The sequence below is a fragment of the Diaporthe batatas genome (genome assembly GCF_019321695.1).
Source record: "Diaporthe batatas strain CRI 302-4 chromosome Unknown Contig00017, whole genome shotgun sequence".
Taxonomy (NCBI): Eukaryota; Fungi; Ascomycota; class Sordariomycetes; order Diaporthales; family Diaporthaceae; genus Diaporthe; species Diaporthe batatas.
The window spans coordinates 589,229-615,514 of NW_025408564.1; the positions used below are offsets into that span (position 1 = coordinate 589,229).

At 50.7% G+C, this 26,286-nt stretch overlaps 9 protein-coding genes across 9 annotated transcripts; 5 read left to right on the forward strand and 4 right to left on the reverse strand.

Moving 5' to 3' along the window:
* Window positions 1–4,131: 4,131 nt before the first annotated feature.
* KVR01_012100 (uncharacterized protein) lies at window positions 4,132–7,284 on the forward strand. The gene is made up of 3 exons (XM_044793181.1): window positions 4,132–5,303; window positions 5,375–5,948; window positions 6,017–7,284. The coding sequence occupies exons 1-3, from the start codon at window positions 4,735–4,737 to the stop codon at window positions 7,217–7,219; spliced, it is 2,346 nt and encodes a 781-aa protein (XP_044639181.1). The 5' UTR covers window positions 4,132–4,734; the 3' UTR covers window positions 7,220–7,284.
* Window positions 7,285–7,901: 617 nt separating this feature from the next.
* KVR01_012037 (uncharacterized protein) lies at window positions 7,902–9,202 on the forward strand. Its single transcript, XM_044781546.1, has one exon. It carries the CDS (start codon window positions 8,043–8,045, stop codon window positions 9,138–9,140), a length of 1,098 nt encoding a protein of 365 aa, XP_044639118.1. The 5' UTR covers window positions 7,902–8,042; the 3' UTR covers window positions 9,141–9,202.
* Window positions 9,203–9,243: 41 nt separating this feature from the next.
* KVR01_012012 (uncharacterized protein) lies at window positions 9,244–11,180 on the reverse strand. The gene is made up of 3 exons (XM_044786274.1): window positions 10,700–11,180; window positions 10,181–10,637; window positions 9,244–10,127 (listed from the first exon to the last, which is right to left on the reverse strand). Exons 1-3 carry the CDS (start codon window positions 11,032–11,034, stop codon window positions 9,294–9,296), a joined length of 1,626 nt encoding a protein of 541 aa, XP_044639093.1. The 5' UTR covers window positions 11,035–11,180; the 3' UTR covers window positions 9,244–9,293.
* Window positions 11,181–11,784: 604 nt separating this feature from the next.
* Window positions 11,785–15,178, forward strand: KVR01_012116 (uncharacterized protein). Its single transcript, XM_044793303.1, has 5 exons — window positions 11,785–13,260; window positions 13,312–13,551; window positions 13,610–13,856; window positions 13,911–14,029; window positions 14,141–15,178. Exons 1-5 carry the CDS (start codon window positions 13,207–13,209, stop codon window positions 15,032–15,034), a joined length of 1,554 nt encoding a protein of 517 aa, XP_044639197.1. The 5' UTR covers window positions 11,785–13,206; the 3' UTR covers window positions 15,035–15,178.
* KVR01_011938 (uncharacterized protein) lies at window positions 11,850–12,629 on the reverse strand (the record flags this gene model as incomplete). Its single annotated transcript, XM_044785475.1, has 1 exon — window positions 11,850–12,629. One exon carries the CDS (start codon window positions 12,627–12,629, stop codon window positions 11,850–11,852), a length of 780 nt encoding a protein of 259 aa, XP_044639019.1.
* Window positions 15,179–16,564: 1,386 nt separating the features above from the next.
* On the forward strand, window positions 16,565–17,719 carry KVR01_011966 (uncharacterized protein; the record flags this gene model as incomplete). Its single annotated transcript, XM_044787577.1, has 1 exon — window positions 16,565–17,719. One exon carries the CDS (start codon window positions 16,565–16,567, stop codon window positions 17,717–17,719), a length of 1,155 nt encoding a protein of 384 aa, XP_044639047.1.
* A 264-nt stretch (window positions 17,720–17,983) lies between these two features.
* On the reverse strand, window positions 17,984–19,693 carry KVR01_011913 (uncharacterized protein; the record flags this gene model as incomplete). The annotated part of the gene is made up of 1 exon (XM_044781422.1): window positions 17,984–19,693. One exon carries the CDS (start codon window positions 19,691–19,693, stop codon window positions 17,984–17,986), a length of 1,710 nt encoding a protein of 569 aa, XP_044638994.1.
* A 1,929-nt stretch (window positions 19,694–21,622) lies between these two features.
* KVR01_011815 (uncharacterized protein) lies at window positions 21,623–24,264 on the forward strand. Its single transcript, XM_044792380.1, has 4 exons — window positions 21,623–21,968; window positions 22,036–22,174; window positions 22,241–23,411; window positions 23,474–24,264. Exons 1-4 carry the CDS (start codon window positions 21,744–21,746, stop codon window positions 23,979–23,981), a joined length of 2,043 nt encoding a protein of 680 aa, XP_044638896.1. The 5' UTR covers window positions 21,623–21,743; the 3' UTR covers window positions 23,982–24,264.
* Window positions 24,265–24,795: 531 nt separating this feature from the next.
* Window positions 24,796–26,286, reverse strand: KVR01_012102 (uncharacterized protein; the record flags this gene model as incomplete). The annotated part of the gene is made up of 2 exons (XM_044788481.1): window positions 24,796–25,686; window positions 26,062–26,286. The coding sequence occupies 2 exons, from the start codon at window positions 26,284–26,286 to the stop codon at window positions 24,796–24,798; spliced, it is 1,116 nt and encodes a 371-aa protein (XP_044639183.1).

A 26,286-nucleotide genomic window follows, 5' to 3' on the forward strand; every position in this document is an offset into this window, starting at 1 on the left:
ATTAATATTTATAGTTTTTAAAAATAGAGTAATAAATTAAAAGAATTTTAATTATTTTTTTAATAAAGGGTGTTAAGAGAGGAGATTATTTAATTTATTAAAGTTTATATTTTTAATAAATTAAAATATATTTTAAATTATTTTAATTAATTAAAATAATATTAATTAATTTTTAAATATTAAAAATTAATAAAATTTATAAATAGTAAATTTATTTTATATATTAAAATAGTTATAAAATATAATATATAAAATATATTAAATTTTAAAGATTTTTTATATAAATATTTTATTTTTAATTATTATAAATATATTATAAATCTTTTTTTTATATTCTTTTATAATAATTAGAATAATATTTAAAGAAAGTTTAATAATTAGAAAAATTTTTTTATAAAGTTATAAGGGGGTATAAATAGAGTGGGGATAGATATATATATATATATAAATATAGGTATAGGGTGGTTAGATTTAGGTGATTGTCGGAATGTGGGCCGGGGACGTTAAGTTAATGGAGAGGCCAACACGAGGTAGGCCATTCTCGAGCGAGTCGAGGACGACCGGCGGGAGTTCGCCAAGATATGGAGTGTTCCGGCCAAAAGACCAGTCTTGTGGGTCCCGTCTTGCAACATTCAAATGTTGTCTCTGGGAGATGCTCACTTGGATACAAGGGCGCAAGAAGACCCATGGAAAGAGATCACCGCGAACCCTAGCCCCCGCCGCCTTGACTGTTGGCAGCCCTGAAGGTTCTCCACTATTAATATTTTCCAAAGAATTAGGACTTCCGTGGCGCGCACCCCTGCCTCGGGCCAGGCAACACAAGTTCTGGGCGCGTGTAGGAAAGGCTGGATGGGATCGGGTGACACGTATTAGCCCAGGCAAGGTTTCGGAGCGTGGCAGCCACCTATGGATATGGAGGATGACCGTTTTGATGGGAAGGTTGACGAGCTCGTCGAAAAGGCTATTCCATGCTTCATATACCAACCCAATATTGAGTCCAGCTAGGCTTGCACTACTCTCAAATATGTTTTGCTTCTGTTCCTTCACGAAGGTACGTCTTTCGCTGTGACCAGAGCCTGGGACCATTCTGACAGAATGCTCACAGACGTGATAGAGAGTGCTACCACTCAGACGGCGAGGTAGAGAAATGCTAGCTACATTGTTCCCAAGATAATAGTCTGCAGGTTATTACAATGGTGGGCGGATCTCTACCTGTGGCGCCAAAGAATGAATACCTCAGACGAGTCTTCAAGGAAGTCTCAGACACAGATATCATATCCTTGATCTGTTACAGGCCGTGGAATTTCTCTCATCCCATTCAGTATTATACCCTGTAGGGTCAAGGTGAGGCTTTCTCAGCACCTTAGGGCAGCCAACCCGTAGATAAGGCTCAAAGTTTGTGAAGTTTTCGGTATTGCCTGTGGATATTGTTGTATCCCGAGGTCATTGTCATTGAATATGATCAAATCGGTAGATTCTTGAGATTCTGAAAATACCGTAGGGTGGTTGGCGGATGTTAGCCGTTTACTCGTACTTTGGGGTATCTCCAGACATTTTGGGTGGTATTTTCCAGCGCGGAAACAATATTCAATATACAGAAATGCCAAGTGCCATTGAAGTCAGAGAGGATCAGGCCACATGGTGATGCTGCAGCTTCTTCTTTGTGAGAACAGCCGTGTGGCTGGTATCTTGGTCCTGTGCTACAGTGCAAATATGCTGTGCAACCTTGTGATTATCGCGCAGCACAGCTGGGAGTAGCAATTGCCGGATTGAGCGTTACTTCTGTCAGATTGTCGCCAATGGAAATTTGCCATGCCTGTTTTAAGTTGGTGGACCGGTCTACGCACATCCCCACTAACGCACACACATTTCCCACTAAAAAGGTTTATTTTTAATATACTTTATTTAACTTTATAAAAATCTTATAATGATAAATTTATTAATATTAAATATTAGATTTTTTATTTATTATAGAAAAAAATTTAAATAATTAATAAATATTATTATAAATTAGAAATAAATTATTAAATTTTAATATTTTCTTTCTTAATTAAATTACTAGTAATTAGTTAGGAAATTAATTAAGATATTAAAGTTTAATTTTAACTTTTATTTAATATAATAATTATTAATTTTTATTATAAAACTATATATTATTATAATATTTACTTAAATTTTAAATATTTTTATTTATAGGAACTTATTAGAATTAATTATTAAAGATTTAAGAAAAGTGGAGTAGAAAAAGTAGGGGAATTTACCCTACTTTTCTTAAATCCTTAATAATTAATTCTATTAATTTTATAAATAAAATGTTTTAAATTTTAAATTTTAAATTTTTAATAGATTTTCTATATATAATAAATAGTATATATTATTAATAAGTATTTTTATAATAACTTTAAGTTTATAAAAATCTTTCTTATATTTAGTAAGAAACTTTTAAAAGAAATTTAGTTTTAATAATTTCTTTAAAATATTAATATATTCTTTTTTATATATAAAGTATTTTTAAATATAAATAGAATATAAAGATTTAAATAAAGTAATTTATTTTTATAAACTATTTTAATATATTTAATTATTAATTAAAATATAAATCTTATATAATTTAATTTAATATTATTAATATTAATACTTATAAAATAACTTTTAGTTTATTATATATAATTATTATAAACTAATATTATATATTTAATATAGATTTTTGGAATTTATGTAGAATTAATAATAATATATTATATATATAAGAAATGATGTGCGTTGGTGGGGTTGTGCGCAGACCGGTCCACCGACTTAGTCGGAGCCCGCGGCTGGCCTGAAGCTCTGTGGCACATGGTACTTGGCGAATCAGTGCGAACTGGTGGGCAGGACTTGTGACATGGATGGATCAGGGACTTTTGCGTCAACAAAGGTAAGTGGATTCATTTCTCAGCTTTACGATATGGGTGCTCTGTGTATCAAGAGACTTGGTTATTGAGAGAAAGTCGGTGAGCCGGTAGCAGAGTCTCTTGTAATATACGAAGACTATATGCGTATGATCTTACTTGAATATTATGGTGATAAAATTACGACGGAATCGCTTAAGGGATTATGGACTTGTTCAACCGAAGATGGGCGGCGGTAGTCCCAGGGCACACTTCCGCTCACCTGTCTGGTGTCCCGTGATCTGACCTTGAGTCGCGCAGGAAACAGATCATATTAAGTTTGCATCATTAATACTCACAGCTGGCTGCAGTGGCGGCCATTATTTGCGTTGCGTGTGGATATCTCCCCATGAGATAGATTTTGAGTGTATATCGTAGACCATCTGAGTTCTCTCTTGCGAGGACTCGTGCTTTTGTCTGCCAGATTCACGACTGCAGGATCCTCCGTCCCAAACCCTGGGCTACCGCCCGGTAGGATCCGTGAGAGAAGTGCGGCCATGCTGCCGGCCTCAGGTGCTAAGAATACGCACGGCCACTCGGCCGGCCCCCAATTCTCGCGGCTTGCGTGGGGGAGAGGGTGGCGCACCGTCCCGGGACCCTGCTGCAGGGCCAGAGGTGAGTGAGCCAACCAGACGCGATATAATGCGCGCCTCCCTCCTGTTGGGCAGCACCCACTCTGAGCACATTAACAGCGCCGTGATTGGCCGGCCCCGACGTACCATAAGCAGGTCCCTCGCCGTTGCGCTGCCTTAGCCGCACCCGCTCCCTGTGCCGGTGAGGGAAAACTTGCTCAAGCTATCTGACCGCAATCCTCCTGTCCTCGTGGGCATCCCCCATTCCTTTTGGCACTTCCCGCCGCCGTTGGAGCGGGTTTGAAACACTGACTCTGTGGGTGTGCGAGGCGTTTTATTGGGGCGAGGAAAACAACGTATTTATCGTGTGACAGGGTCCTGGATATTGTTTCAACCTTGTGAGTTTGTACCGGCAGGGGTAGCTTCGATGTCACCTCCCCTTCTCTGCTACGTGGAGTTTCTAGGGCAAGTTACATTGCCCACTTCAAACAGGTACCACACAGAGTATTGTGAGCATTTTTGAGATAAGCTGCTGGAGCAATCCGCGTGGCTCCTTTTCAAACAGAACGGTCTGGCCTCGGCGTCTGGTAGCGCAATGACTGGGAGGATTTGTACCACCTCGGCCGTCCAAGGCCGTGTTGGCCCTTTGCGTCCTTCCGCGTCAGATCATGAGCACTTTTGAGAAGCCACTTGGATTCTCCCGGATATGGGGGCCCGGATGGGCCCAGCTAGCCCAGCCTCATCCTCGGGAGCTTGTTCGCCAGTGGGGTCGACTGGTGATTAAGATGTGTAGCGCCAACGGGCCGTGTTGCAATGTGGGACGTCGGACTCGTCTCGATGCTTATTACTTGCTCATGAACTCCGTAATAAACCAGAGCCCGTGAGCCGGGAGTACAGAAGGGTTCCAAGGTTGCACTTACCCACTCTCATGGGCCACCATAACGCCACCCGATTTTGACTTGACACTGGACGAATGCACATGTGGGCGCTCTCGACGCCAAGGTTCCGCTCACTCGACTCGACCTCTTCTTCTGACCATCTCACTCCAACATCGTCCATTCTGCCTCCCCTGCCTGTCCCTGCACCATCCGCCTCCGATGCTACGGTAGCAGGAAGCACGAATCGTCCCGAGGTTCAGCTCTGGAAGCATTTTGTACATGACTTTGTCGTTCTGAATTCAGCAACTCGATTGTTACCCAGATTACGAACCCACTCTCCGCGAATCACCGCCCACGATGGGTCTCTCCGTCTTTCTTGCAGCCTGGCCTCTCCTCTGCCTCGTCGCCAATGTTGAGGCCCAGGTTGGCAAAGATGGCGTCGTTGGCTTCGGCATCTCCCTGTACGAGGACCTCTGCTGCCAGGCATGTCACGATTCGCTGTCCGCCCTGTACCTGAACTGCACCACCTTCATGTCCATGGACGAGGCGGGCGGCATGGGCGGCATGGACATGAAGAAAATGAAGAGGGACGACATGGAGATGGACATGATGGGCATGACAAGCGACGAGTGCCGTGCTTCCAACGCGCCCTGGCTGCAAACGATGGCCTACTGCATCCAGCAGAACTGCAAGGCCGACAATTACCCAGCCGGAAAACAGGCGACGTGCTTCAGCAACCAGGCACTCGCTGGGGCATCCACGCCGACCCTGGAGGAGAGCCTTCCCACGGCGGCCCCGACCGTCGAGCTCGCGGCCGACGCCATGTGGCTCAACGAGACCAGCCTGGTTAATGCTGAGCTCTACTATTCGACACACGGAACCCTTGGGGAATTTGCGAGATCTGAATACCTTCACACAAGGTACTCGTAAGTGCATTTCTGTTGTTAAGGCCTGATGCCCCGTTTTGAGTGAAAAATGCTCACCAGCGCGCCACCAGGCTCATAATCTACCTTGTCACCATCGGCATCATCCTCGTCTGTGGTGCCCTGACCCAGATCACAGTCCTCTCTCCGGGCCTCCAGAAAAGCCTCCAGAACAACGGCCTCGTCACGAAACTCCGATCAGCAGTGTTCATGCCTGCTCTGTTTGGATCTCGCCGGCTGGAACCTCTCCCAGCGCGGGCGGGCTACCTCCCAGGGAGGACACTCAGCATCTTCATAGCCATCTACGTGCTCCTCAACATCGTCTTCTCCGCCGTCGACTTCAAGAGCTTCCAGCCCAACATTTACTTCTTTTCCAAGGGCTTCGAGATTTGCGAATATGTCGGAAACCGCACAGGCACCCTCAGCTTCGTCAACATGAGCATCGCCATCTTGTTCGCCGGTCGCAACAACCCCTTGATCCCCTTCACCGGGTGGAGCCAGACCACGTTCCTCACGTTACACCGGTGGGCTGCGAGGATCGCCACACTGCAGGCAATCGTGCATTCGATCGTGTACACGACCGCGTACTGGCAGCCGGGGTATGAAGGAGCGTCGGCGTATGCTGCAAAGGCGGCGGAACCTTTCTTCGTAAGTCCTCGTGCCGTCATTGCTGGTGCAGGCCCTGCTGCGAACAGGAAGCTGACAAACTCGTACAGTACTGGGGAATTATCGCAACCATAGCAATGAGCCTGGCCATGGCCTTCGCCGTCTTGCCACTGCGCATCATGCTCTACGAGACGTTCCTGATAATCCACATCATCCTCGTCGTCATCGCCCTGGCTGGCTGCTGGTACCACATCATCCCCCACTACGGCTACGACTGGGGCTACCAGGTCTGGCTGTATCTCGCCTTCGCCTTCTGGGCCTTCGACCGCGTCGTGCGGGTCGCCAGGATCGTCTACACCAACCGCCTCGGCGACTCAAAGGCAGTCGTGGAATCAATACCAGACAGCAACATCATCCAGATCACCGTCTTCCCGAGGGTCGGCTGGGACTTCGGCCCGGGCCAGCACTGCTTCCTCTACTTCCCGGGGCTGGACAAGGTCTGGGAGAACCACCCGTTCAGCGTGGCGGGGTGGAGGAGGAAAGGGCAGACGCTGCCGGTCGTCTCGGCGCGCCGCAGCATCAACGAGAGCGATGCGAAGGACACCTCCGAAGTCAAGACGGTCGCCCACGAGCCTGAGGTTCAGGACTGCGTGGCGGTCCGCTTCCTCGTCCGAGTCCACTCGGGGGCGACACGGGAGCTCCAGAGGCGTCTCTCCTCGTGCTCGCCCGGCATTATGGAGATGAGCGTCTACACTGAGGGCCCATATGCGGGCCACAAGTCGACCCTGCAGCCGCTTCTTGCCACCGACACGGTATTGTGCCTAGTTGGTGGTATTGGTATTACAAATGCCCTCGGCTTCATCCAGGAGTACACGAGCGCGAACTCACGGGGGGCAGAGGGCGCTGGAGGGAAGAAGAAGAAGGGCGTCATGAGGCAGGCGAAGCGGTTTATCCTCGCATGGTCCGCCCGGGAGATGTCACTTATCAAACACGTTAAGCGAAACTTCCTGATTGGGGTGGAGGGGATCGAAGGAGTCGAGTTCTCGTTCTGGTACACGGGCGGGACTCCCGCTGGCCAAAAGGAGGAACAGACGAACAACGGTGAAGGCCAAAAGACGACGGCAGAGGCAGCTCCAAAACATGGGAGGATGAACATCGGGGATGTAATCAGATCCTCCGTGGAGCCTGGGCACCACACCACCGTTCTGGTCTGCGGGCCTGGTGCAATGGCGGATGAGGCTGCGAAGGAGGTTGTTCAGTGTGTCAAGAATGGCTCACATGTTGACATTGTTGAAGAGGCGTATGCCTGGTAGATTTGTAATAACGAAACCTTCATCTAGGAATAGCAGTAAACATCTGTTTGTTCATACCTACTCAATTGCCGTTTCTTGAGGCACGTCGGATCTCAATGTCTAGTGAATGAAGTGATGAACAGGAGCATTCGAACTGGACGAATGGGCTCTGCGCTTCTGCCGACAACTCCGGCCCCCTTCAAGCAGACCCAGCTGTCTGGTCTCTCCTTGCGGACAGCCTGAGGAACCCGGCCAATGGCCTAGAGGATTACATGCAGCACTACTTTCTTGGCCTCAGAGCACGTTTCCAAGTGAGCGTGTTTACTCTTTTCCAGGGTGGCAATCGAACTGGAGTCCTAGCACCGCTTGCATGCAGGAGGTCAAACGGTGGGGTCGCGCTCGGTCAGCGCAGGTCGAAAACTGGTATGGTACTGCGTAGTAGCGTAGAGGGCCCAGAGATTCGGTATTATTCGTTTCGGGCAAAGAGACAGGGGTCGGGATGACTGAGGGGTCCCGAGGTCTCGAAAAATACGGAAACTTGCTCAGGTGTAGATCTAATGAACCGGGGGGGTGTAGTGGGCGCTGGGATGCGTGCGTCGCGGAATTTCCCTTGGGTTTGGGGCACGATCCTGGGGTTCATCCTGCCCCGGTGTTATTGATATTTGGAGAGGCAGACCCTGAGTAGCTCAGACTCTTCGCATACAAGACCATATATTCGTGCACTGGAAACACAGAAAAAGATAAGCTCGGTTCAGAGTCACATCTTCCGCTGTCACCCAGAACTCTTGCATAACTAGCCACTCGTTACAAGAACACCGTCAGTCACTTGCCTTCCACAACACAGATGGACATGCAGCTTCCGGTGTCGATCCTCGGCGCAGGGCCAGCTGGCTTTGCCCTCGCCGCGGACCTCCAAACTCACGGGAGGAAAGTGCTTCTCTACTCGCATCCCGACCACACACGGCATGCCGACAGCGTGGCGGAAAAGGGCTGCCTCAGAATAACAGGCGTCATGCAGGGCACAACAGTTGTGGACCTCACAACAGATATAAGCGAGGTGGTGGCCTTCTCGAGGATCCTGATCCTGACGGTCCCGTCCACCGGACAAGAAACACTCCTCGACGAGCTGAAGGAGTTCGACCTCCATTCGCATACGATCATAGCCACCCCAGGCAATTTATTCTCGCTCGTTGCAGGCGCGGATCTGGACGTAGAAAACATCCTCGAGACAAATATATCGCCGTACTCGTGCCGGATGGAAGACGGGGCCCTACGCGTGATGGGGAAGAAAGGTCTTGTCTCTATCGCGGCGCTACGCAACGACCTCGGGCCTGAGTTTTACGCCGGCATCCAGGGGATATTCCCAGTCGAGCTCAGGTGGTGCAGCAGCGTCATCGAGGTCAGCCTGTCCAACATCAACGGCGTCTTCCACCCCCTCATGATGCTCATGAACGTCGGCCGCATCGAGAGCACCGCGGGCGGGTTCCTGTTGTACCGTGACGGCCTCACACGCTCCGTCGCCAACGCCATGATCGCCGTCGACCGCGTGCGGATAGAGGTCGGCGCGAAATTCGGGCTGCGCCTGAAGAGCACCATCGAGGTCTCCAACGAGTGCTACGGACAGGGCTTCACCGATCTGGTCGACCTGGCCCAGAACTCACCACCACACAACAAGCTCCAGGCTCCGGCCGATATTGACAACCGAAACATATCGGAGGATGTGCCAGACTTGCTGGTGGCCTGGCACGCTCTCGCTGAGAAGCTCGGCATAGACGCGTCTCCTATCACGGCTGTCATTATTCTCGTGGAGATGGCTACTGGGATCAAATACATGAGGCTGGGCCGGAACCTGCGAAAGCTTCATTTGGAGGACGTTCCACGAGGGGAGCTCATCGAGAGATTTAGTCCTTGGGTGATCCCGCACAACGAGGTTCGATTGTAATTTAGCATTGTTGTATTTTACACACATCATAGCATAAGCGTTGCAATTAGGGAGAATAAAAAAGCATGCATTGTTGAATTCACAGTCACGGCCAGTTCTAAGCTTTCTGAAGTAGTGTTGTATATACTATCTGTGCGAAGGTGAGCCTAATCCTCACAATTGAATTTGGTTGCGCCTTGACTTTCGGATCCTGGCCCCGTAAAATCCAATGATCAGAGGCACAGGAGCAAAGGCCAGCGTAACAAAGCCCAGAAGGCTGTTCCCCCAACCCCATCCAAGAGTTTCATACAATTGCAAACCACTCAGTGGCAGCAGCGCTCCAGCTGTACCTCTCAGCACGGCATTGGCACCGACTACGCTGGCAGCATATCCTTCAAATGCATCGATAAGGTAGGTCTGGATGCCGACAAAGATGAGAATGGAACCGAATCCAGTGATCGCCGTCCCGATCTGAGGGACTATCCAGTGAACCTGATATTCAACAGTCCACCCGTACATGAACAAGCCCATTGGAAATGCCAAAGCCCCGGGCAGGGTGATGATCAGAGGAAGGCGGTCCTCGGGCGTGACAGTCTTTCCGGCAGCAGCTTGCCTCTTCAGATTTCTGTCGCTGAACTTGGCGATGTATGCGAGCCCAGCCAAGGTACCAACACCCCCGGCCAGGAAGACGAGGCCGGCTGCAAATGTTGAATAGCCATAGACTTCTTTGAAAACAAAGGAGTAAGTGGCAAAAAGTAGGTAGAGTGTTCCGTAGAGGACAGCGACGTAAGTGCACATGACCGTGACAATGGGGCAGCAGAGGAGCATCTTCGACGGCCGCATAATGCTTCTTGTGAACAGTTCCCGGGGAGTGATGTCCGGTGCGAGCTTTGACCGGTACCTCGAGTCTCCTGTCTCCTTTCGCAGTCTGGCTGCCTTCCTCTCCAATAACACAACGGGGTAAGTTTCCCTCAGCACGGCAAAGGCGAACACACTAACCACCCCAACCTAGTTCGCAGTCAATAAAAGACAGCCTCTCAATAGCCCAACTCGAAACTCACCACGATAGAGATGACCCAGAACATCCACCTCCAGTCAAGCTTCTCAGTCACATATCCGCCAATGATAGGACCAACCATCGGCCCAAGGATGGTACCGACGGACCATATCGACACGGCCTTGCCTCTCTTCTCGCGCGGCATAACATCCGCGATGGTTCCCGAGCCTATCGTGATGGTAGCTACTCCCGCGAAGCCGGACAGGAACCGGAAGGCTAGTAGCATAGACTGGTTCTGCGAGAGTGCGCAACCAATGGTGAAGGCGAGAAACAGCACGTTGGTGACATTGTAGATGATCACCCGGCCGTAGAGCTCACTTAGCGGCGCGAGGAGGAGCGGGCCACATGCGAACCCCAGCACGAAGATGGACACGACGAAGGTTGCGAAGGTTGTGGAGGTTGTGTTGAAGTCTTGCATTACTTGCTGCACTGCGGGTGAGAGCATTGAGGATATGAGAGGTCTAGTCTTGTTAGCATTATCTTTGTACATGTGTAGACACATTGGTGCACATCGGTCACTCACACTAAGAAGCTTATTACGGCAATAGTCAGGATATTCAACCATTTCTTCTTTGACGACCAGTTCAGGGGATTTTCCGGGTCTTGATCCACGGGCTCATTCCACCACACCACAAACTCGGAGTCCGGTCCCGGATCCACGTTCTCGCCGGTGGCATCTTCATCATTGGGCGGTAGTAAAGCCGAAGGCGTATTGGTGCCAGACCCTCTTACCTTCTCGTCAAGCTCTGAGCCCTCTCCTGCTTCCAGTTCTTGCGGTGAGATCACCGGCCGTGCCACAAACGAAGGATTTGGTTTGTTTTCTGACGAAAATTGAGACGCTATCGGCAGGTGCGGCATGTTGAAAATACACACAGTGACTATCCTGATAGTGAAAGTGCAGCTGAACCCAGCAGCCACAGAAGAAAGTCTGCTGCGACGAGAGGAACGGCCTCGCAACCCGAACGAGGCGAACCGGGGTGTGAGAGGATCGAGTTCTGAGTGCCTGTCCAAGAAACACGGCCGGCGACTAGCGTCTGAAGGAGCTGCCACTGGCACGGGTATGTCTTTACTCGGGTAATGTTTCATTCCCGCAGATAGCTTGAGCATGTTAAAACAGCTACTGTGGGGTACCCATGCGCGTGCATGGGGGGAGGGGTGTGAGCAGATTAATCTGTTTGGACGCACACCAATATAGCCGCCAGGATATTATCGAAACTTACTCGTGAAAACCCTCTCAAGGACTGGTGGGCACCTTCGGTAGGAAGTTCCACTTGGATGCTATCGCGTAATTATTTTCTGCTCAAAAAGTGCTCGAAACGGCCTCATCGCGCGTGGGAATGTCGGCCACATGCTGGCCATGTCTTGGCTCTGTCGCATCAACACTTTCAGGGTTCATGACAGCCGGTCTATTCAACCAGATCAGGGCCCAGAAGTAAAAGCGATATTGCTGCTGCTGATGAAAAAAAAAACACTAGTCGCAATATAGATTTGAGGATAAATGTATTTGGCGTTACATCGTGAGTGAATAAAAAAGGTCATGCTTACAGACATTCGCTCGAGTCTACTGCAAGAGTTTCCCAGGATAAAAATGTACATCTGGGCATGGAATAGAAGGAATAGCTTTCGGCCATGAGGTTTCTGGTATCTATTCTATTTTTACTATATTCGGCCACTCACTCCTTAGTAGCCACCGTCACCAAAAGGTCCATATCCATGTGAATGCCATCTTTGGTGGTAACCTTGTCCCATTCCACCTTCATCTCCTCTCGCGCCTTGGGCCTCATGTCTAGTGGGATACCACCATATGTCTTGCCCGACGAGCTGGTGTCTAGCCACTCAATCATCTCGTCCCCGTCCTTAGCCCACTTGACGATCTTGTTAATGACCATGTCTCTCTTTGGAAAACCGGCGTCATCGAGGAGCTTCTCGAGATCCCGCCGCTTGATGAACTTAGGCCCACTCTGCTCTGGGTAGTTGCGGTATGGCTCTCTTGACAGCACGTCTTCCTTGATCCTCTCGTGCACCGCGACGAAGTCTCCGGAACCTCCTGATATGCCGAGCCGACCTCCGGACTTGAGCACGCGGCCGAATTCTTTAACCGCTGCGGGCTGGTCTTCTACCCAATGGAAGGTTGAATTGACATATACTATATCAAAACTGCCCGTGGCGAATTGTGACAGATCCTCTGCCCTGCCGACGTGGAATGACAGGTTTGGCGTTTTGATTTCTTGCGCGAGGGTAATGCGTTCTTTGCTGGGGTCGATGCCGACCACGCTTCCCTTTTCCCCGACAACCTCCGCGATGTGGGCGGTGATGTTGCCGGGCCCGCAGCCGACGTCGAGGACGTGCAGGCCGGGAGTGACTCCGAGCCTGTTCAGCAGGAACAGCCCAGCGTCGAATTGGGTGTTGTTGACGGATGTGTAACCCTTTGCTAGCTCTTCGGTATCGGCCATGGTTGTTCCGGGATGGCGTTTTTGATATCTAGATATCGAGTTTGCTGCCGTAAACACTCACCAATTACAGACACTCGACAGCTGCCATTCCGTCCTACATATGTGTGAGCATCGCGGGTCCCGTCGGTGGGTTCCTCGTCGCGATCAAGGCCAAGTGCCACCGAAACTTGTACCCTGCGCGACTCAGGGGTATCTGCAGGAGGGTGCTAGGCTGAAAGTGACATGCGGTACTTTGAGCAGGTTTTGAGCATATTTGAGACCAATGTTACGGGAATCCTACGCTCAGCTTCAGCTAGCCGTAGCGTAAGAATAAGACTGCGGGACCGCGAATAAAACACATGAACACAAACCACAAGCGCTACATGGGTACAGGATTCTTCTTAAACCAGATCATAGAGAGAACATATCAAGCACCAGCTGACAAATCATATCGACAGCCTTGACACTTCCCCCTAGATTTACCAACTTCCGGGAAAGCTTGGCGCGACGCAACCATTCCAAGCTCATGTTCGGTGTGGTTGAACGCTTGTCTTCTTGGAGGAGTTCCTCGACCTAAAGGTTTGGTCAATTTCAGGCCATGGTTGACAAACTCTTCTCCGTGACTTCGATAGTCGCGACTCTTGTAATTCTTGTAAGGCGGCAATCCCAGTTAAATGCGAAATCCATTGCTGACCTGCTTCAGTTGTCTGCAAGATTCATCGTCCAGGTCCTCCAACGACGCTTATTGCACCCACTCCGTGCCGTGCCTGGCCCATGGGCCAACAGCATATCAGAACTCCCAGCCGCATTTGCCCTGGTCACGGGGAACCAGCACGTGTATTACAAGTCGCTGCATGACAAGTACGGCCCGGTCGTACGGGTCTCTCCCAATGAGCTTAGCTTCGTCCGGCCAGAGGCCCGGGAAGAAATATATGGCCTTCGGGTAGGTGTATCGCCATACATCTCTAGAATTCTCCAGAGACAGCTAATTGTATATATAGAAAGGCGGGCTCAATATGGAGAAGAGCCCTATTTTCCTGGGCGCTGTCGGGGGCGTGGATGGACAGACCGGAGTCAGTCTGGCTTTGAATGCAGACCACGCCCGCCAACGGAGGGCATTAGGGTGGTTATTCACAAACAGCGCATTACGGAACTTTGAAGATCTGATGAAAATTCAAGTCCAAAGATTTGTTTCCGTGCTTGAGCAAAAGTCAGACGAGAAACAACCTGCAGATGTGTCGAGCTGGTGTAAGTCTCGATGAAATCCCCTTGGATGGCGACATGAACTAACTGAAGCTGTAGATACGTACCTTGCGTTCGATATCATGGGGGATCTCTGCTTTGCTGAACCATTCGGATGCCTGCAACAAGCATCTAATACGGAATGGTCCACATCAGTCATCAACGTCTTTGTGGCGGCGGTACGTATCCCCCGATTTGTACCCATGTCTAAGCTCCTCATTTGATGTTTGATTGTGCCTGATTTTGGCAGCTTCGTATCCACGGCTGAGCTGGTAGCTGATACGGAACAGACCTGGACACAGGGCATACGCCGACTCTCGGGCGTCGGGACGTGGCTCGAATCCATGATGCTTCGGCTGCTTGTTCCTCCTAAAGCAGCTGAATGGGCCAAAATTCACCTCAGGAACTCGCGTGAGAAAACATTGCACCGCCTTGCAGATCCAGATAGGGATCACACAGACTTCATGTACCACATCCTCATCAACAACGAGTCGAAGAAATCCCTGTCGCAGACGGAAATCACCTTGAACATGGCACTCTTCATTAGTGCTGGGACGGATACAACAGCGACGGCCCTCACCGGGTGGACATACTTCGTGTGCACACATCCCGAGGTATACAGCCGTCTCGTCAACGAGATCAGAAGCGCCCTGGCAACGGAGGAAGATGTCAGATGGGAAAAGGTCAAGGATCTGCATTATCTTGAAGCCACCCTGCACGAAGCACTCCGTCTCTACCCGCCATCACCGGCCAGCCAGCAACGCATAGTCCCTCGAGGAGGAGCGACCATCGACGGCTACTTCGTTTCCGAAGGGATGACTGTTGCTGTCCCACCCTGGGTCTCGACACACTCCCCTCTTAATTTTCGGAAGCCCTTTGAATTCAAACCTGAGCGTTGGCTTGGCGAAGAGAACGAGTTCTCCAACGATCGACTAAACGCGTCCTTGCCGTTTGGAACGGGCCCGAGGGTTTGCATCGGTAGAAATCTGGCATACATGGAGATGCGACTCATATGTGCCCATCTGCTCTGGAATTTCGATGTACAGCTAGATCGAGGGAAGTACCAGGCAAAGAATGAGGTGTGGGGACTGGATGGCAGGTTAAAGACCTTCAAGATCTTCCACTCGATGACGAAGCCTGAGCTATGGGTTCGGCTGACAAAGGTTCAGGCAGGAGGGTGTTAGGAAGAGAGCTTGAAGTGGTTGGCTTCAAGGCATCGGCGGCTCTACATGCAACGTTCCAAGGTGAAATGCCACCCCGTTCCCAAGTGGAATAGACAGAAGCAGAAGGGCAATAAACTGGTTTCGCTTCTATTGCGCATACGTCCGGGGACATACATGGCGTCTTCGTACGGTGGTATCCGCTCAAGACCCAGCGTTCGAAAAACATACCTTTAAGCTTTTGAAACGGGCTGAGTTGTTGCACCATCACCTAACGAGTCCATGCATCTAACGTTCTAAGCTGACCCACTGTGAGAGAAAAAGAAAGTATTAAGGCCGGCCCCTAGTGAAATACACATGCTTACCTAGGCACACATACCACTAAAGACTATTAGAATAAAATACCTTTGAATAACTTAGTTAAGATCAAAACAATTTATACTCAACAAGACAAGGTCTTGTTATAGAATTTAGAGTTGACATTTGAGAGGGTGTGGGTGCACATGTGGGTTTTCGTGGCACGTGTGAGCATGCGAGTTGAACCAGGGGGATGCCTTACTTCGTTTTTCTCTGACAGTCTCGATTGGCTTGACTTCACAAATGTGCAAGTCAGGGTAAGAGCGGTGTGTAAGTTGTTTCACTCAGGCCTACACACAGAGCCAATATCCACTCACCTAATAATTATATCTACTTACCTAGTTCCTATTAACTATTTATTTAATACTAATTTTTCTAAATAACTCCCTTATATTTATAAATACCTTTTAAGTTAATATTAAAAAACTTTATAATATAATTTCCTTTTTAAACTTTTAATACTTTTAATATAAACCTCTTTTAAACTTTTTTAATACTTTTTTTAATACCTTTTTAAACACTTTTTTAACACCTCTTTTAACACTCTTTCTAGCCTATATATCTTTAAGTATAAACTTTTTTTTAAATATTAATTAAATATTAAAAATTTAAAAGTTAAGAAAATAAAAATAGAAATTATACTTTTTTTAACCTTTTAATATTTCTTTTAACTTTTTAACCTTTTAAACTTTTAACCTTTTAACATTTAATTAATATTTAAATACTTTATTAATATTTAAATATATATAAGTTAGAAAGAGTATTAAAAGAAATATTAAAAAAGGTTAAAAAGAAGTTTATATTAAAAGTATTAAAAATTTAAAGAATCTTAATTAGATATATAGTTTTATATAAGTCCTATATATAAAACTTTATATTAAGTAAGTAGTTAAGAAAAACTAGGTGAGTAGATATAATTACTGGGTGAGTGGATGTTAGCTTCTGTACCTATATGTGCTTTGGTGAAGTAATGTGGGCCGCTATGGCTGACTAAGCAGTCAAAGCATTGCCAACAGACAGCATCTTGTGAAACGCGCTCTCCTCAACGCGCTACCTAGGTAGGCACGTGAGTTGGTACGGGTCTCGCGTTTTCACAACGTCGGAAATTGGCGCCCACATGTGCAACTCGCCCTGCCATCACCCATCACCATGGAGCACCTCACATCGACGGGAGGTGACCAGCCTACCGTGCAACAAATGTTTGCGACTCTCTTAGAAGAGATTGCGACACTGCGGAGGCAGAATGAGGACCAGCAACGCCAGCTGGAGCATCTGCGAGGTGCTACCTCGCTTCTTCTTGAGCGCGACAGCGTGTCCCTACCAACTCCGGGCAGGCTTCAGTTCAAGCACCTACCACTGGAAATCAGAGAAATGATATGGAAGCTTGCGGTGCCGCGGCGGCTTCTTGGCTTTCCAGGCTCTAGGTCTGACGTCCCGTCAGCTCTGCCCATCCCGACCATCGCCCACGTCTGCCGTGAATCTCGACGCGTTTTCATGACTCAAAAACGGTACACTAAGGATGGTCGCAATTATGTCCCGCCACCATTGTGGCGATTGAAGGGTGATTCTTTGGCCCATTGGACTTCGTTCAGCCCTCGAACGGACGCTCTTCTGATCAATCCTGGCGACTTCTTGCGTGAGGATATTGAAACCAATTATCCCATAACTTGGACGGCGGAGCATCTCATGGTTGAGAATGCCGAGACATGGGAACAACTTCGATTCAGTGGTCGCCAATTTGATTACGAGGAAGAGAAGGCGCTCACCGACTGGATAGGACGACTTGCAATGTTCCCGAACTATTCTCCTCCGATAAGGGGCTCCATCTGGTCTGAGGCCCCTCGTTTGACGCGGGCCCCTGTTTGCCATGTACGGACCGTGGACTTCATCGTGAGCAGTATCACGATGGTAGACCACAATTACCCCCCGAACTTGGTTCACCGCCTCTTCGGCGGGGACTACGTCAGGATTGTCGATTTGAGAGATCGAGAAGCTGTTGATGCCATCGAACATATGATACAGCACGAGCTATCCCAGTTTCTAGAGCCATCCGAGTATACACTCTTGCCAACGGATCTTGAAGACAGCCTGGATATTTTCAAAGGCACCGCTACCGAATCTTTTTCCCGAGTCGAAAAGAGATTGCTGAGAGCTCTGGCCAAGGCCTACTACACAGAGTCACTCTGTATTAACACCCTCGCAACCAAGGCACGGGCAATTTTACCGTCACTATTCAGGGACGGTAAGTGGGACATGGAAGTTACCTGGGCAAAGGAGCTCTGCAAGCGCATCGATGTTCGGCCAGTCCACGTCTTCATCCGAGCCGAGGGTGTATCAGAAGTGAATTGGTAATATCGGCTGTCTCCGGCACCTGGGCATTCTGCTGCGACTGACAGAGGTCCCAACGAGGCAGTCGGCTAAACGGGACATGACAACATCATCTCAAATCAAATCATAACTAAACATTGCAAATGCTTGCGAATTCACGTCGCGCCTCTGCACGTATTGGGCCTCCAAACCGTGTACAAAATATCAAAAAGAGCAGCGCCTATGTTTGGTGAGATACAGCGTCTACAAATCACAGCGGGGATTGTTTCTATCGAGGACATTCCATGTTCATTGAGTCAAACTTGACCATGGAGGATCACGGTCTACCCTGGTCCACGGCACCACGCGTGGCTTAGGTATGCTGTTCTCAGTCAGCGTGCCAGCTAAACATGCCGTCAAAAGAGCTTGTGCCTCTTTCTCGCCCCATTCCACGATCTTTTCCTCGTCACCATGTTCCCTCTTCCATTTCACCAAAACAGTCATCTGCGCCCTCTCCTGGTCGGACAACAGATTCAGTCTTCCCGTATGCCTGCCCCTCTTTAGCAGTAGACCAGTCTTATTCTTTCCAAAGAATTTCTTGTCCAAGATCTGCCAATAGATAGGATCAAACCCAAAGTTCCTCCTTGCGCAATAATCCACAAAGAATCGGCCATTCTCCCAATGTTGAGCCATGCGTTTAGACATTGATATTGGCGGAGGTTTCTGCTTGTTCGATTCATCAACAGCGAGAAGTGCTGGGCCGGCATGCAGAGATGTGTGTGGCCCCTCCATAGTTTTGTTCAACTCGGCTTCCTCCATCTCCATGGCCCTCAAGAACAATGGCAGGTGACGCTCATAGTCTTTGGTCCAAGAACTTAAGCCCTTTCGGTAGAACTCGGGCTTATCTATGATGAGCCACCAGGGTGGGTCGTAGCTGAAGGAGGCTGGCGCAAAGTATGACATCTCCCAATCTACAACACCAACCACGTCGTCATTGTCGTCGAGTAAAACGCTGGTGGGCCGCATGTCATCGCACCAGAGCTTAAAAATCTCGCTCTTCTGCGTTGTATCCGTGCTCTTGTCATCATCCTCGTCCTTGTGTAGGCGGCCTTCCCTTGCGAGCTTGCGGAACAGCTGGCGTGCAACGTATGCCTCATGGCCGTCTGGTAGGCTCAACGCGGCATCATTATGCTGGAATGTAAAATGGGTAAGGTGCATGTCTGCCATAGCCTGGTAATATTCGCGCGATGTGTTGTACGTCTTGTTGATGGGTGGAAGGACACTTGGCGGAAGCCCGGCTGACAAGATCAGGTCGCTTGTGCTCTGGGATATGGGGCGGTGGCGCACCTTGGAGATGCGGGACTGCGGCCCCAGCGTCTTGTCGGTTCTGGTCTTGGGAACAGACGGGAAGCCAATAGCCGAGCCTTCGATACTGGAAAGCTGGAGCATGATATTCGCCATCTGGCGATACGCTTTGAGGAGTTTCTCGTTGGGAGCGCCCTTTGCGCCGGTCCTCCGTTCAGTGTCCAACCCATCACTTATCACCTTTTCGAGGTAGTTGGTATGCTTAATATATTCCATGACGATGATGGGCCCGTAGCCCGTGGGATTGTGAGATGACGTGCACCAAAAGTAGACCTTAGGCACCGGAATAGTCGTCTTCTCGCGAATAAGCATCATAGCCGCGGCCTCGGCGCGGACTTTCTCATCAGGGAAGGCGACGGCGTTAGGGATGGGAACATGAATCATTACGGAGAAGCCATCCTCGTACTCCAGCCGCCAATTGATGTTGTAGCTGCCCCGGATTGGATTGTATAACATTTTGGCCAGCACATATTCATGTCCAGGGCGGCAAGACTCGGTGTGCACAAAGCCAACCAGACGACGGAGGTTTTCCTCGTTCTCTGCGAATTTGAGCCACTCGTCTGCCGACTCGGCGCTGCGATTGGTGAACAGGCTGTCAATGAATAGCCCTCGGTCCTTATGCCTCCTTTCGCTTGAACCCGGGATCTTCACCATAGTGACTCAGAGCTGCGGGTCGACTAGCAGGATATGAATGGGGGGGTGTTGAGAGGAATGAACGAGCGCGGAAAATAGTGAGGTGTGATAATGTCAACTGGTGAATGACTGTGGTGGATTCCGCGATGATAGAGCTGAGTGAGAACTCATTCATTGCCGAATTACCATTGATATGGACTGCTGCCTAGCCACTGTTGAGACGATCCCGTACCAACTGCCTACTAGCCAAGCCGACTGTGCCGCATGGTGCATGTTTCGATGGCTCACGTGATTTTGTAACTTTGTGTTTTGTTCCTAATTCCTCGTGCCGGCCGGCCGGGCCAATGTAAGTCTTGCCGTGGTGGCATTGCACATATGTATGTAAAGAACCAACCGATCAGAGTTGGCGAGTCACAAGCAGCCATTCTCGTGCCTCTCTCAGGAAGTCTGGCACTAATTTGGTCCAGGCGACCAATAGAACCCTACCCAGATCTTTTGGGTGCGGCTTTTTATCTCGATGCCGCCTCACTATCCGCATCATTGACCAGTTTGCGTTACGATTTTGTACCTACACATGTATGTCCTCGGACGTATACGGAATAGAAGCGAAACCACACTTGGTACCTACCTAGGTACGCTGTTGGTCTCCGTCGAAGATGCCCCCAGAAGGCTACAGCCGCTCCTCCTCAGTCAGTGGACGGCAAGACTTTGTTATTCCATGATGCTAGAACCAGTTCGAGCAGCGCGGGTCCCGATCGAGCAAAAGTAGAACTACTAGTAGGCAGAACTGCAAACTGACGGCAGCAGGCACGGCACCTAGTAGAGCGCCTTCCAAGATTTGCAATAATTGTGTTGCTCGTCCAATTTTCCTTTCAAACCAGGATTCTCCCAGTCACGTCATCATCTTCCTCAACTCCATGAAATTTGTTACTACTGGAATAGGTCATGAAGGAGAAGGGGCTCGCAGCAGTCCGAGAGTATTTGTCCTGGGCGAGCGACAACTTCAACTTTCAGAGACACAGCATGTCCACAGTAATGACCCAGACGTCACGACTTATACCAATCCGAGACTAGGATTTCAACCATCCCAATTATAGAAATTGGCTGGCAATTATAGAATAGCTGCGCAGTGTAACCCGACCCAGCAGCTAAAGTTTGGAGCTGGTGGACCTCGGGACGCTTTACTAATGCGTTAGGAGTTGTATCTTCGAAGGGCAGGGGATTTTCCAGATAGAGGTACCGATATAAGAAGATTTCTGGTTATTACGAGACGGGATAAAGACTGCGGTCACTCGAGCAGGTGACATCCCACGGGATTAAGGCCGTATCACCAAATCCATCTGTCTTCTTGAACGGCTTTCATCGGAGGAACACGCCATTGAATACATGGACGTCTCGCAAAATGTTCCCGCACACTGGCTGCTGGGAAGATGCTCTGTTGTCCAAGTGACAGGCCTGTCAGTTACATATTAGATCACGTCTTGAACTTCGAATCATCATCACAAGAGAATCGACGATTTAAACACGATATTAAGTAATCAAACCGCGTGAGAGGGATTTAGGTATCGATAAGGCCTCATCTCAAATAAACTTGTAAGGTCATTGCCAGAGTTCCATGGATGTTTCCCTCGACTTAACAACTATTGCCCCTATTAAGCTACAAGCCCTGCAAGCCCAACATGCATTAATAACTGATATCCAGGCCTGCAGGCATGGTGAGCCCACGTGTGCACGCTAGTAAACCGGACTGGCAGAACTGGGCAGGTACGGAGGAGTTCTCCTCATGATGGGGCGCCACCAGGTACGCCCCTGGTCTCCCCGGCCGGCGATGTAACACTGTCTCGGGCTGCTTACCGAATAATGTCAGACCCACAGATAAGCCGGTGAACGCCGGTCTGCCTAGTACCCGACTCAGCTCTCGCGTGCGCACGTCGATAGGTTATCATTCTTCTCCGCTTCGACGGGAGGTGAAAACATTCGCTCACCTCGATCCCCCATCCCTTGGCTCGGTGCTTCTTGGCCTCTTGGCTCTTCCTCCAGCGACATTCGTTCTCTTGGCCGCGGGAGGTGCATGTCAAAGGACCTTGGAACAACAGCCAAGATGCGATCACACAGCATCCTTGCAGCCATCGCGGGCTTCGTCGCCGGGTGCCAAGCGTGCGGCAGCTGCTTTGGCCCCATCAACAAGGTTGAGCATGTCCGGCATGCGAAACGCATGCAGCCTGATGCGCATAATGCGACGTACGGACCGACCCGCGGGCCACTTGAATGGGGCCAAATCAACTTCTTGCATACCGTAAGTTCTTGTCGTCCGAGGGCCTTGATGAGCAAACCGGCAGGGCACTGACATTAATGGACAACAGACGGACACCCACGGCTGGTTGGAGGGCCACCTGAGGGAAACCAACTATGGCGCTGACTGGGGTGATGTTGTTTCATTCACTGCCCATATGAGGGCCAAGGCCAGAGAACTTGGCGTCGATCTTCTGGTCGTGGATACCGGTATGTCTTTTATGGTTGACTATTAGTTCCTAGAGCCGGGACAGAGAATGCTGACATGAGAAACAGGCGATCTCCACGACGGAGCCGGCCTCAGTGATGCTACTTCTGTGGATGGTGAACTGTCAAATGTCGTGTTCGAGAAGCTCGACTACGACCTCTTGACCATCGGCAACCACGAGCTGTACGTTACAGAGATCGCATATCAAGACTACCAGAACTTCTCCAAGGCCTGGGGCGACAAATACCTCACCTCCAACGTCCAAATTCTCAACCAGACCACCAATGAGTTCCAGTACCTTGGCAACCAGTACCGGTACTTCACCACCGAGAATGGCCTCAGGATCCTGGCACTCGGCATCCTGTTTGACTTCAAGGGCAACACCAACTACACCAAGGTGATACCCGCCTCAACCATGGTGAATGAGGCCTGGTTCACGGATCTGGTCGCAACCCCCCCCGGGCCCGTCGACTTGTTCGTGCTCCTCGGCCACAACACGGTCGCCCAGAACGCCCAGAGCGGCACGGGCACATTCGGCATCGTCCAACAGGCCCTGCGCAAGACGTACCCTTCGACCCCCATCCAGATCTTCGGCGGCCACAGCCACATCCGCGACTTCCAGGTCTACGACGACGCAACCACAGCCCTCGAGTCAGGGCGGTACTGCGAGACCCTAGGCTGGCTCTCGATGAGCGGCTTCGGCGCCAACAACAGCGGCCTCACCGGCACGTCGGCGCCGGCGGGCGTGCCGAGCCCGAGCAAGAAGGCGACAAACACCTCCTCGGCGCCCTGGACCTACTCGCGCCGGTACCTCGACTGGAACCGCCTCACGTTCGAGTACCACGCCTCCGGGTCCCAGGTCGACTACACCGCCGACGACGCCGCCTTCGACACGCCGCTCGGCCGCAACACGACGGGCCTCATCACGGGCCTGCGCCAGCAGCTCAACCTCAGCACGTACATCGGCTGCGCGCCGCAGCTCTGGTGCCAGTCGTGCGCCGAGTTCAACAGCTCGGGGAGCATCTACAACCTGCTCTCCGAGGCCATGGGCGCCGTGGTCGTGAACCAGGACCGGGCCGACAAGGCGCGCGTGAGCATCGTCAACACGGGCTCCGTCCGCTTCGACCTGCACAAGGGGCCCTTCCTGCAGGACGATGCCTACATCGTGTCCCCGTTCGAGGACATTTTTATTTACATCCCCGATGTGCCATACTCCATTGCCAGCGGTGCCCTGGACTAGTAAGTGCCCGCCCTATTCTCTACAATTTCGGTATCAATCTATCGCTGACAACCTCACCCAGCATCAACAATCACGGCACCGTCTGGAAGAAGCGCACGCCCACAGCCGACATCAGCGCCCTCTCCCCCGACGACAAATGCGTAGACCCCTTCCTCTCCCCCCTGGCCAACGTCGAGACGAGGGACTACGCACACAAGCACGCAGGCCACTCGCGGCGCCAGACCACCGCCGCCACGACGTCCCAAGGCTACACCACGGCCGACGCCTTCGGCACCGACGGCGACGACACGGCGCACTCTGCCATCCCGCACTACCCCTACCCGCACTTCTTCCAGTCGCTCGGCGGCTTCCCCGAGGACGGGGGCGCGCCGGACGTGGTGGACCTGATCTTTATCGACTTCATCCAGCCGGACCTCCTCGACTACTTCGGGAGCGTCGGCGCCCCTTACTCGGAGGCTGACATCTCCTACTACATCGACGAGACGTTCTCCACGCGGACCTACCTCCCGCTCTATGTGCAGTCGTCGCCGGCCTTCCAGACCCCACAGGCTAACTGCAGCATCTTCTAAGTGCCGGTTGTATCTAAGAGGATGGCCAGCTAGTTGGAACTCATGAAGCAAATAGCACAGGCAATATGGCATCATCTTCAAAATTGTATATATTGGGTTAAATTCATTGTGCACATTGATATCATGGGCATCCCGTACTTTTACCCTCTCATTGGTGACCACCCTGATGTAGACGACCAACATATGTGGGGACTACAATGAAGGGAAGAGCAAGAGAAGAGTATGAAAGTTAGGAATACAAGCATTTTGCATGCAACTTAAAATATAGAATAATACCTTGCTGATCATAGATGATGAAGGCTCATTCCGGAGGGTATTTATGTAGTACGTTCAAGGTGTGCTAGACGAGGGTAGTTTAGAAGAGCTCATCCTGTATAATTTATTTTATAAGGAATGATGCTTCTAGACGTTGCCTGCTTGTTACCCCCATGTGCCCTAAGATGTAGTCCCGTTCAGCTAGGAGGCTGCACCCTAGGAGGCTAACCCTTGGAATGGCGTTCATGGGGGAAGGGGGAGTAGAACCTCTCCCGTAGGAGATGTCCCTGTAGCACAGCGTCGTGGGAGATTATTCTCTGGGAGGATATTTCATAGAAGGTTGTGCAAGGGAGAATCACCAGGTGGTGTAGCTAACATGTGGTCACGTGGTCACGCAAACAAACACACCCGGGCACCACAGCTTACATATGTACTCGTACATTCAGCTACATACCGACGTAATTTCTATGTACGTAGGTAGGTCACGTGCTTCCAGAGTCCTTTCCTTCAAAACTTGAAGTTCAAATGTCGCAGATGCTGAGCACATCCAAGAGCCCCATCAACGGCCAGCCCCACCATGCATGTTGCCAATGCGTGGCATTTGAGACAGCTCGGTGATGAGCACAGCCAAGTCGAGCCGCGCCCTGTCAACCCTGGCCATCTCCTGGTCCCACAGCTGCTGCCAACGCTCCTCCCTGCCCTGGCGCCACGTGACCTTGTTCCGAAGCTCCTCAGCCCTGGCCTGAAGGTTGTTGTGGTTGAGCACGAGCTGGTTGTACTCGTGCTGCTGTTGGGTGTTCCTTCCTTGGAGGAGTACGTTATCTCGCTCGAAGTCGGCGATCCTTCCTTGGAGGCGCTCGTTCTCTCGCCGGAGCTGGGTGTATCTTCCTTGGACGAGTACGTTCTCTCGCTGGAGCTGGGCGGTTCTGACCGCGGTGGTCTGCCTGTAGGCCTCTCCGTTTCGCTGCATCTGCGCTACGGTCGCCAACAGGTTCGCAACCCGCTGCTCCTTCTCATCGCACGCAGCACGAGACTCGTCGAGCTGCTGGGTGAGGTTCTGAATCTGGGCTGCCTGTGCCGCAGCCTGTGCCGGGATCTGCTCTCCCACAGGGTGGTTGGGTGCGCGAGCGACAATCCTCTTCTTCCGGCCTTGGACGAGAGGCGCGTCCGAGTCAGAGCTGTCCTCGTCCTCCTGCGAGCTGTGAATGCTCTGTATCTCGGAGATACCCTGGTTTCGGTACTCACGAGGAGCACTGCGCCTCGCGTACTCCTCCCTCTTCGGCTCGCGGGGAGGAAACGCCTGTTCATGATCGCGCTTCGAGATTGGGGCGCGACCGTCGGCGTTGGGCAGGCTCGGGGACTCGGCCGCCGCAGGAGCGCTTGCAGCGTCAGTGGACTGCGCTTTCTTGTTGACCGCAGCGCGGCCAGTGGCCGTCGCAGTCTTCTTGGCCTGAGAAGGCTCGTCAGCTTCCCGTTTACTCCAGTAGCGAGCCACGAGCCCAGCAAACATGATGTATGCGAGCATCTCTAGCAAAGGTTGTGCAGCATGACGGGGAAGAGATGGGCACTGGCATCTCCGATGAAGTGGAACCAGCGGAAGCTGCCAGAGCCATGCCAGGAGACGGCAACAAAGGGAAGAAATACGGAGACCGTTTCAGGGCATGCATAAAACGCCCACTGCTTTGCCTGTGTGTGTGTTTGGGGGGATTGGAGGGGGTTTGTTGGTATGTCCGCGGCTTGTTTCTTGTGAAGACTGACTTGAAGAAGGACAGAACAACTGACTTGGGGCAGGAGGGAAGGAACAGCAGGAATGGATCCAACTTACAGGTTGCTTCTGGGAAGCCGCGGAGGAGGGTTTGGCCCTGCCTCTGGCAGTCTTGGGAGGCTTGCTTGCAGTGGACTGTTGCTGTCCACCAGGAGCAGTGTTGTTGGCAACACTGCCAGTGTTGCTGTCCTCTTTCTGACCGGCCATGGCTGCTCGGTTGTCAGTACGACTTGCCACGACAATGCAGTTCTTGGTGACGACGTTGTCCTTGTCAGTGTTGGCCAT

Coding starts and splice junctions, on each gene's coding strand:
- KVR01_012100 (XM_044793181.1), top strand. CDS start 4,735: ATGGGTCTCTCCGTCTTTCTTGCAGCCTGGCCTCTCCTCTGCCTCGTC. Junction 5,304..5,374: donor TACCTTCACACAAGGTACTC/GTAAGTGCATTT, acceptor GCGCGCCACCAG/GCTCATAATCTACCTTGTCA. Junction 5,949..6,016: donor AGGCGGCGGAACCTTTCTTC/GTAAGTCCTCGT, acceptor AAACTCGTACAG/TACTGGGGAATTATCGCAAC.
- KVR01_012037 (XM_044781546.1), top strand. CDS start 8,043: ATGGACATGCAGCTTCCGGTGTCGATCCTCGGCGCAGGGCCAGCTGGC.
- KVR01_012012 (XM_044786274.1), bottom strand. CDS start 11,034: ATGCCGCACCTGCCGATAGCGTCTCAATTTTCGTCAGAAAACAAACCA. Junction 10,638..10,699: donor GCCGTAATAAGCTTCTTAGT/GTGAGTGACCGA, acceptor TAACAAGACTAG/ACCTCTCATATCCTCAATGC. Junction 10,128..10,180: donor TCTGGGTCATCTCTATCGTG/GTGAGTTTCGAG, acceptor ACTGCGAACTAG/GTTGGGGTGGTTAGTGTGTT.
- KVR01_012116 (XM_044793303.1), top strand. CDS start 13,207: ATGGTTGACAAACTCTTCTCCGTGACTTCGATAGTCGCGACTCTTGTA. Junction 13,261..13,311: donor TCGCGACTCTTGTAATTCTT/GTAAGGCGGCAA, acceptor GACCTGCTTCAG/TTGTCTGCAAGATTCATCGT. Junction 14,030..14,140: donor TCAACGTCTTTGTGGCGGCG/GTACGTATCCCC, acceptor GATACGGAACAG/ACCTGGACACAGGGCATACG.
- KVR01_011815 (XM_044792380.1), top strand. CDS start 21,744: ATGTCAAAGGACCTTGGAACAACAGCCAAGATGCGATCACACAGCATC. Junction 22,175..22,240: donor TCTTCTGGTCGTGGATACCG/GTATGTCTTTTA, acceptor CATGAGAAACAG/GCGATCTCCACGACGGAGCC. Junction 23,412..23,473: donor GCCAGCGGTGCCCTGGACTA/GTAAGTGCCCGC, acceptor AACCTCACCCAG/CATCAACAATCACGGCACCG.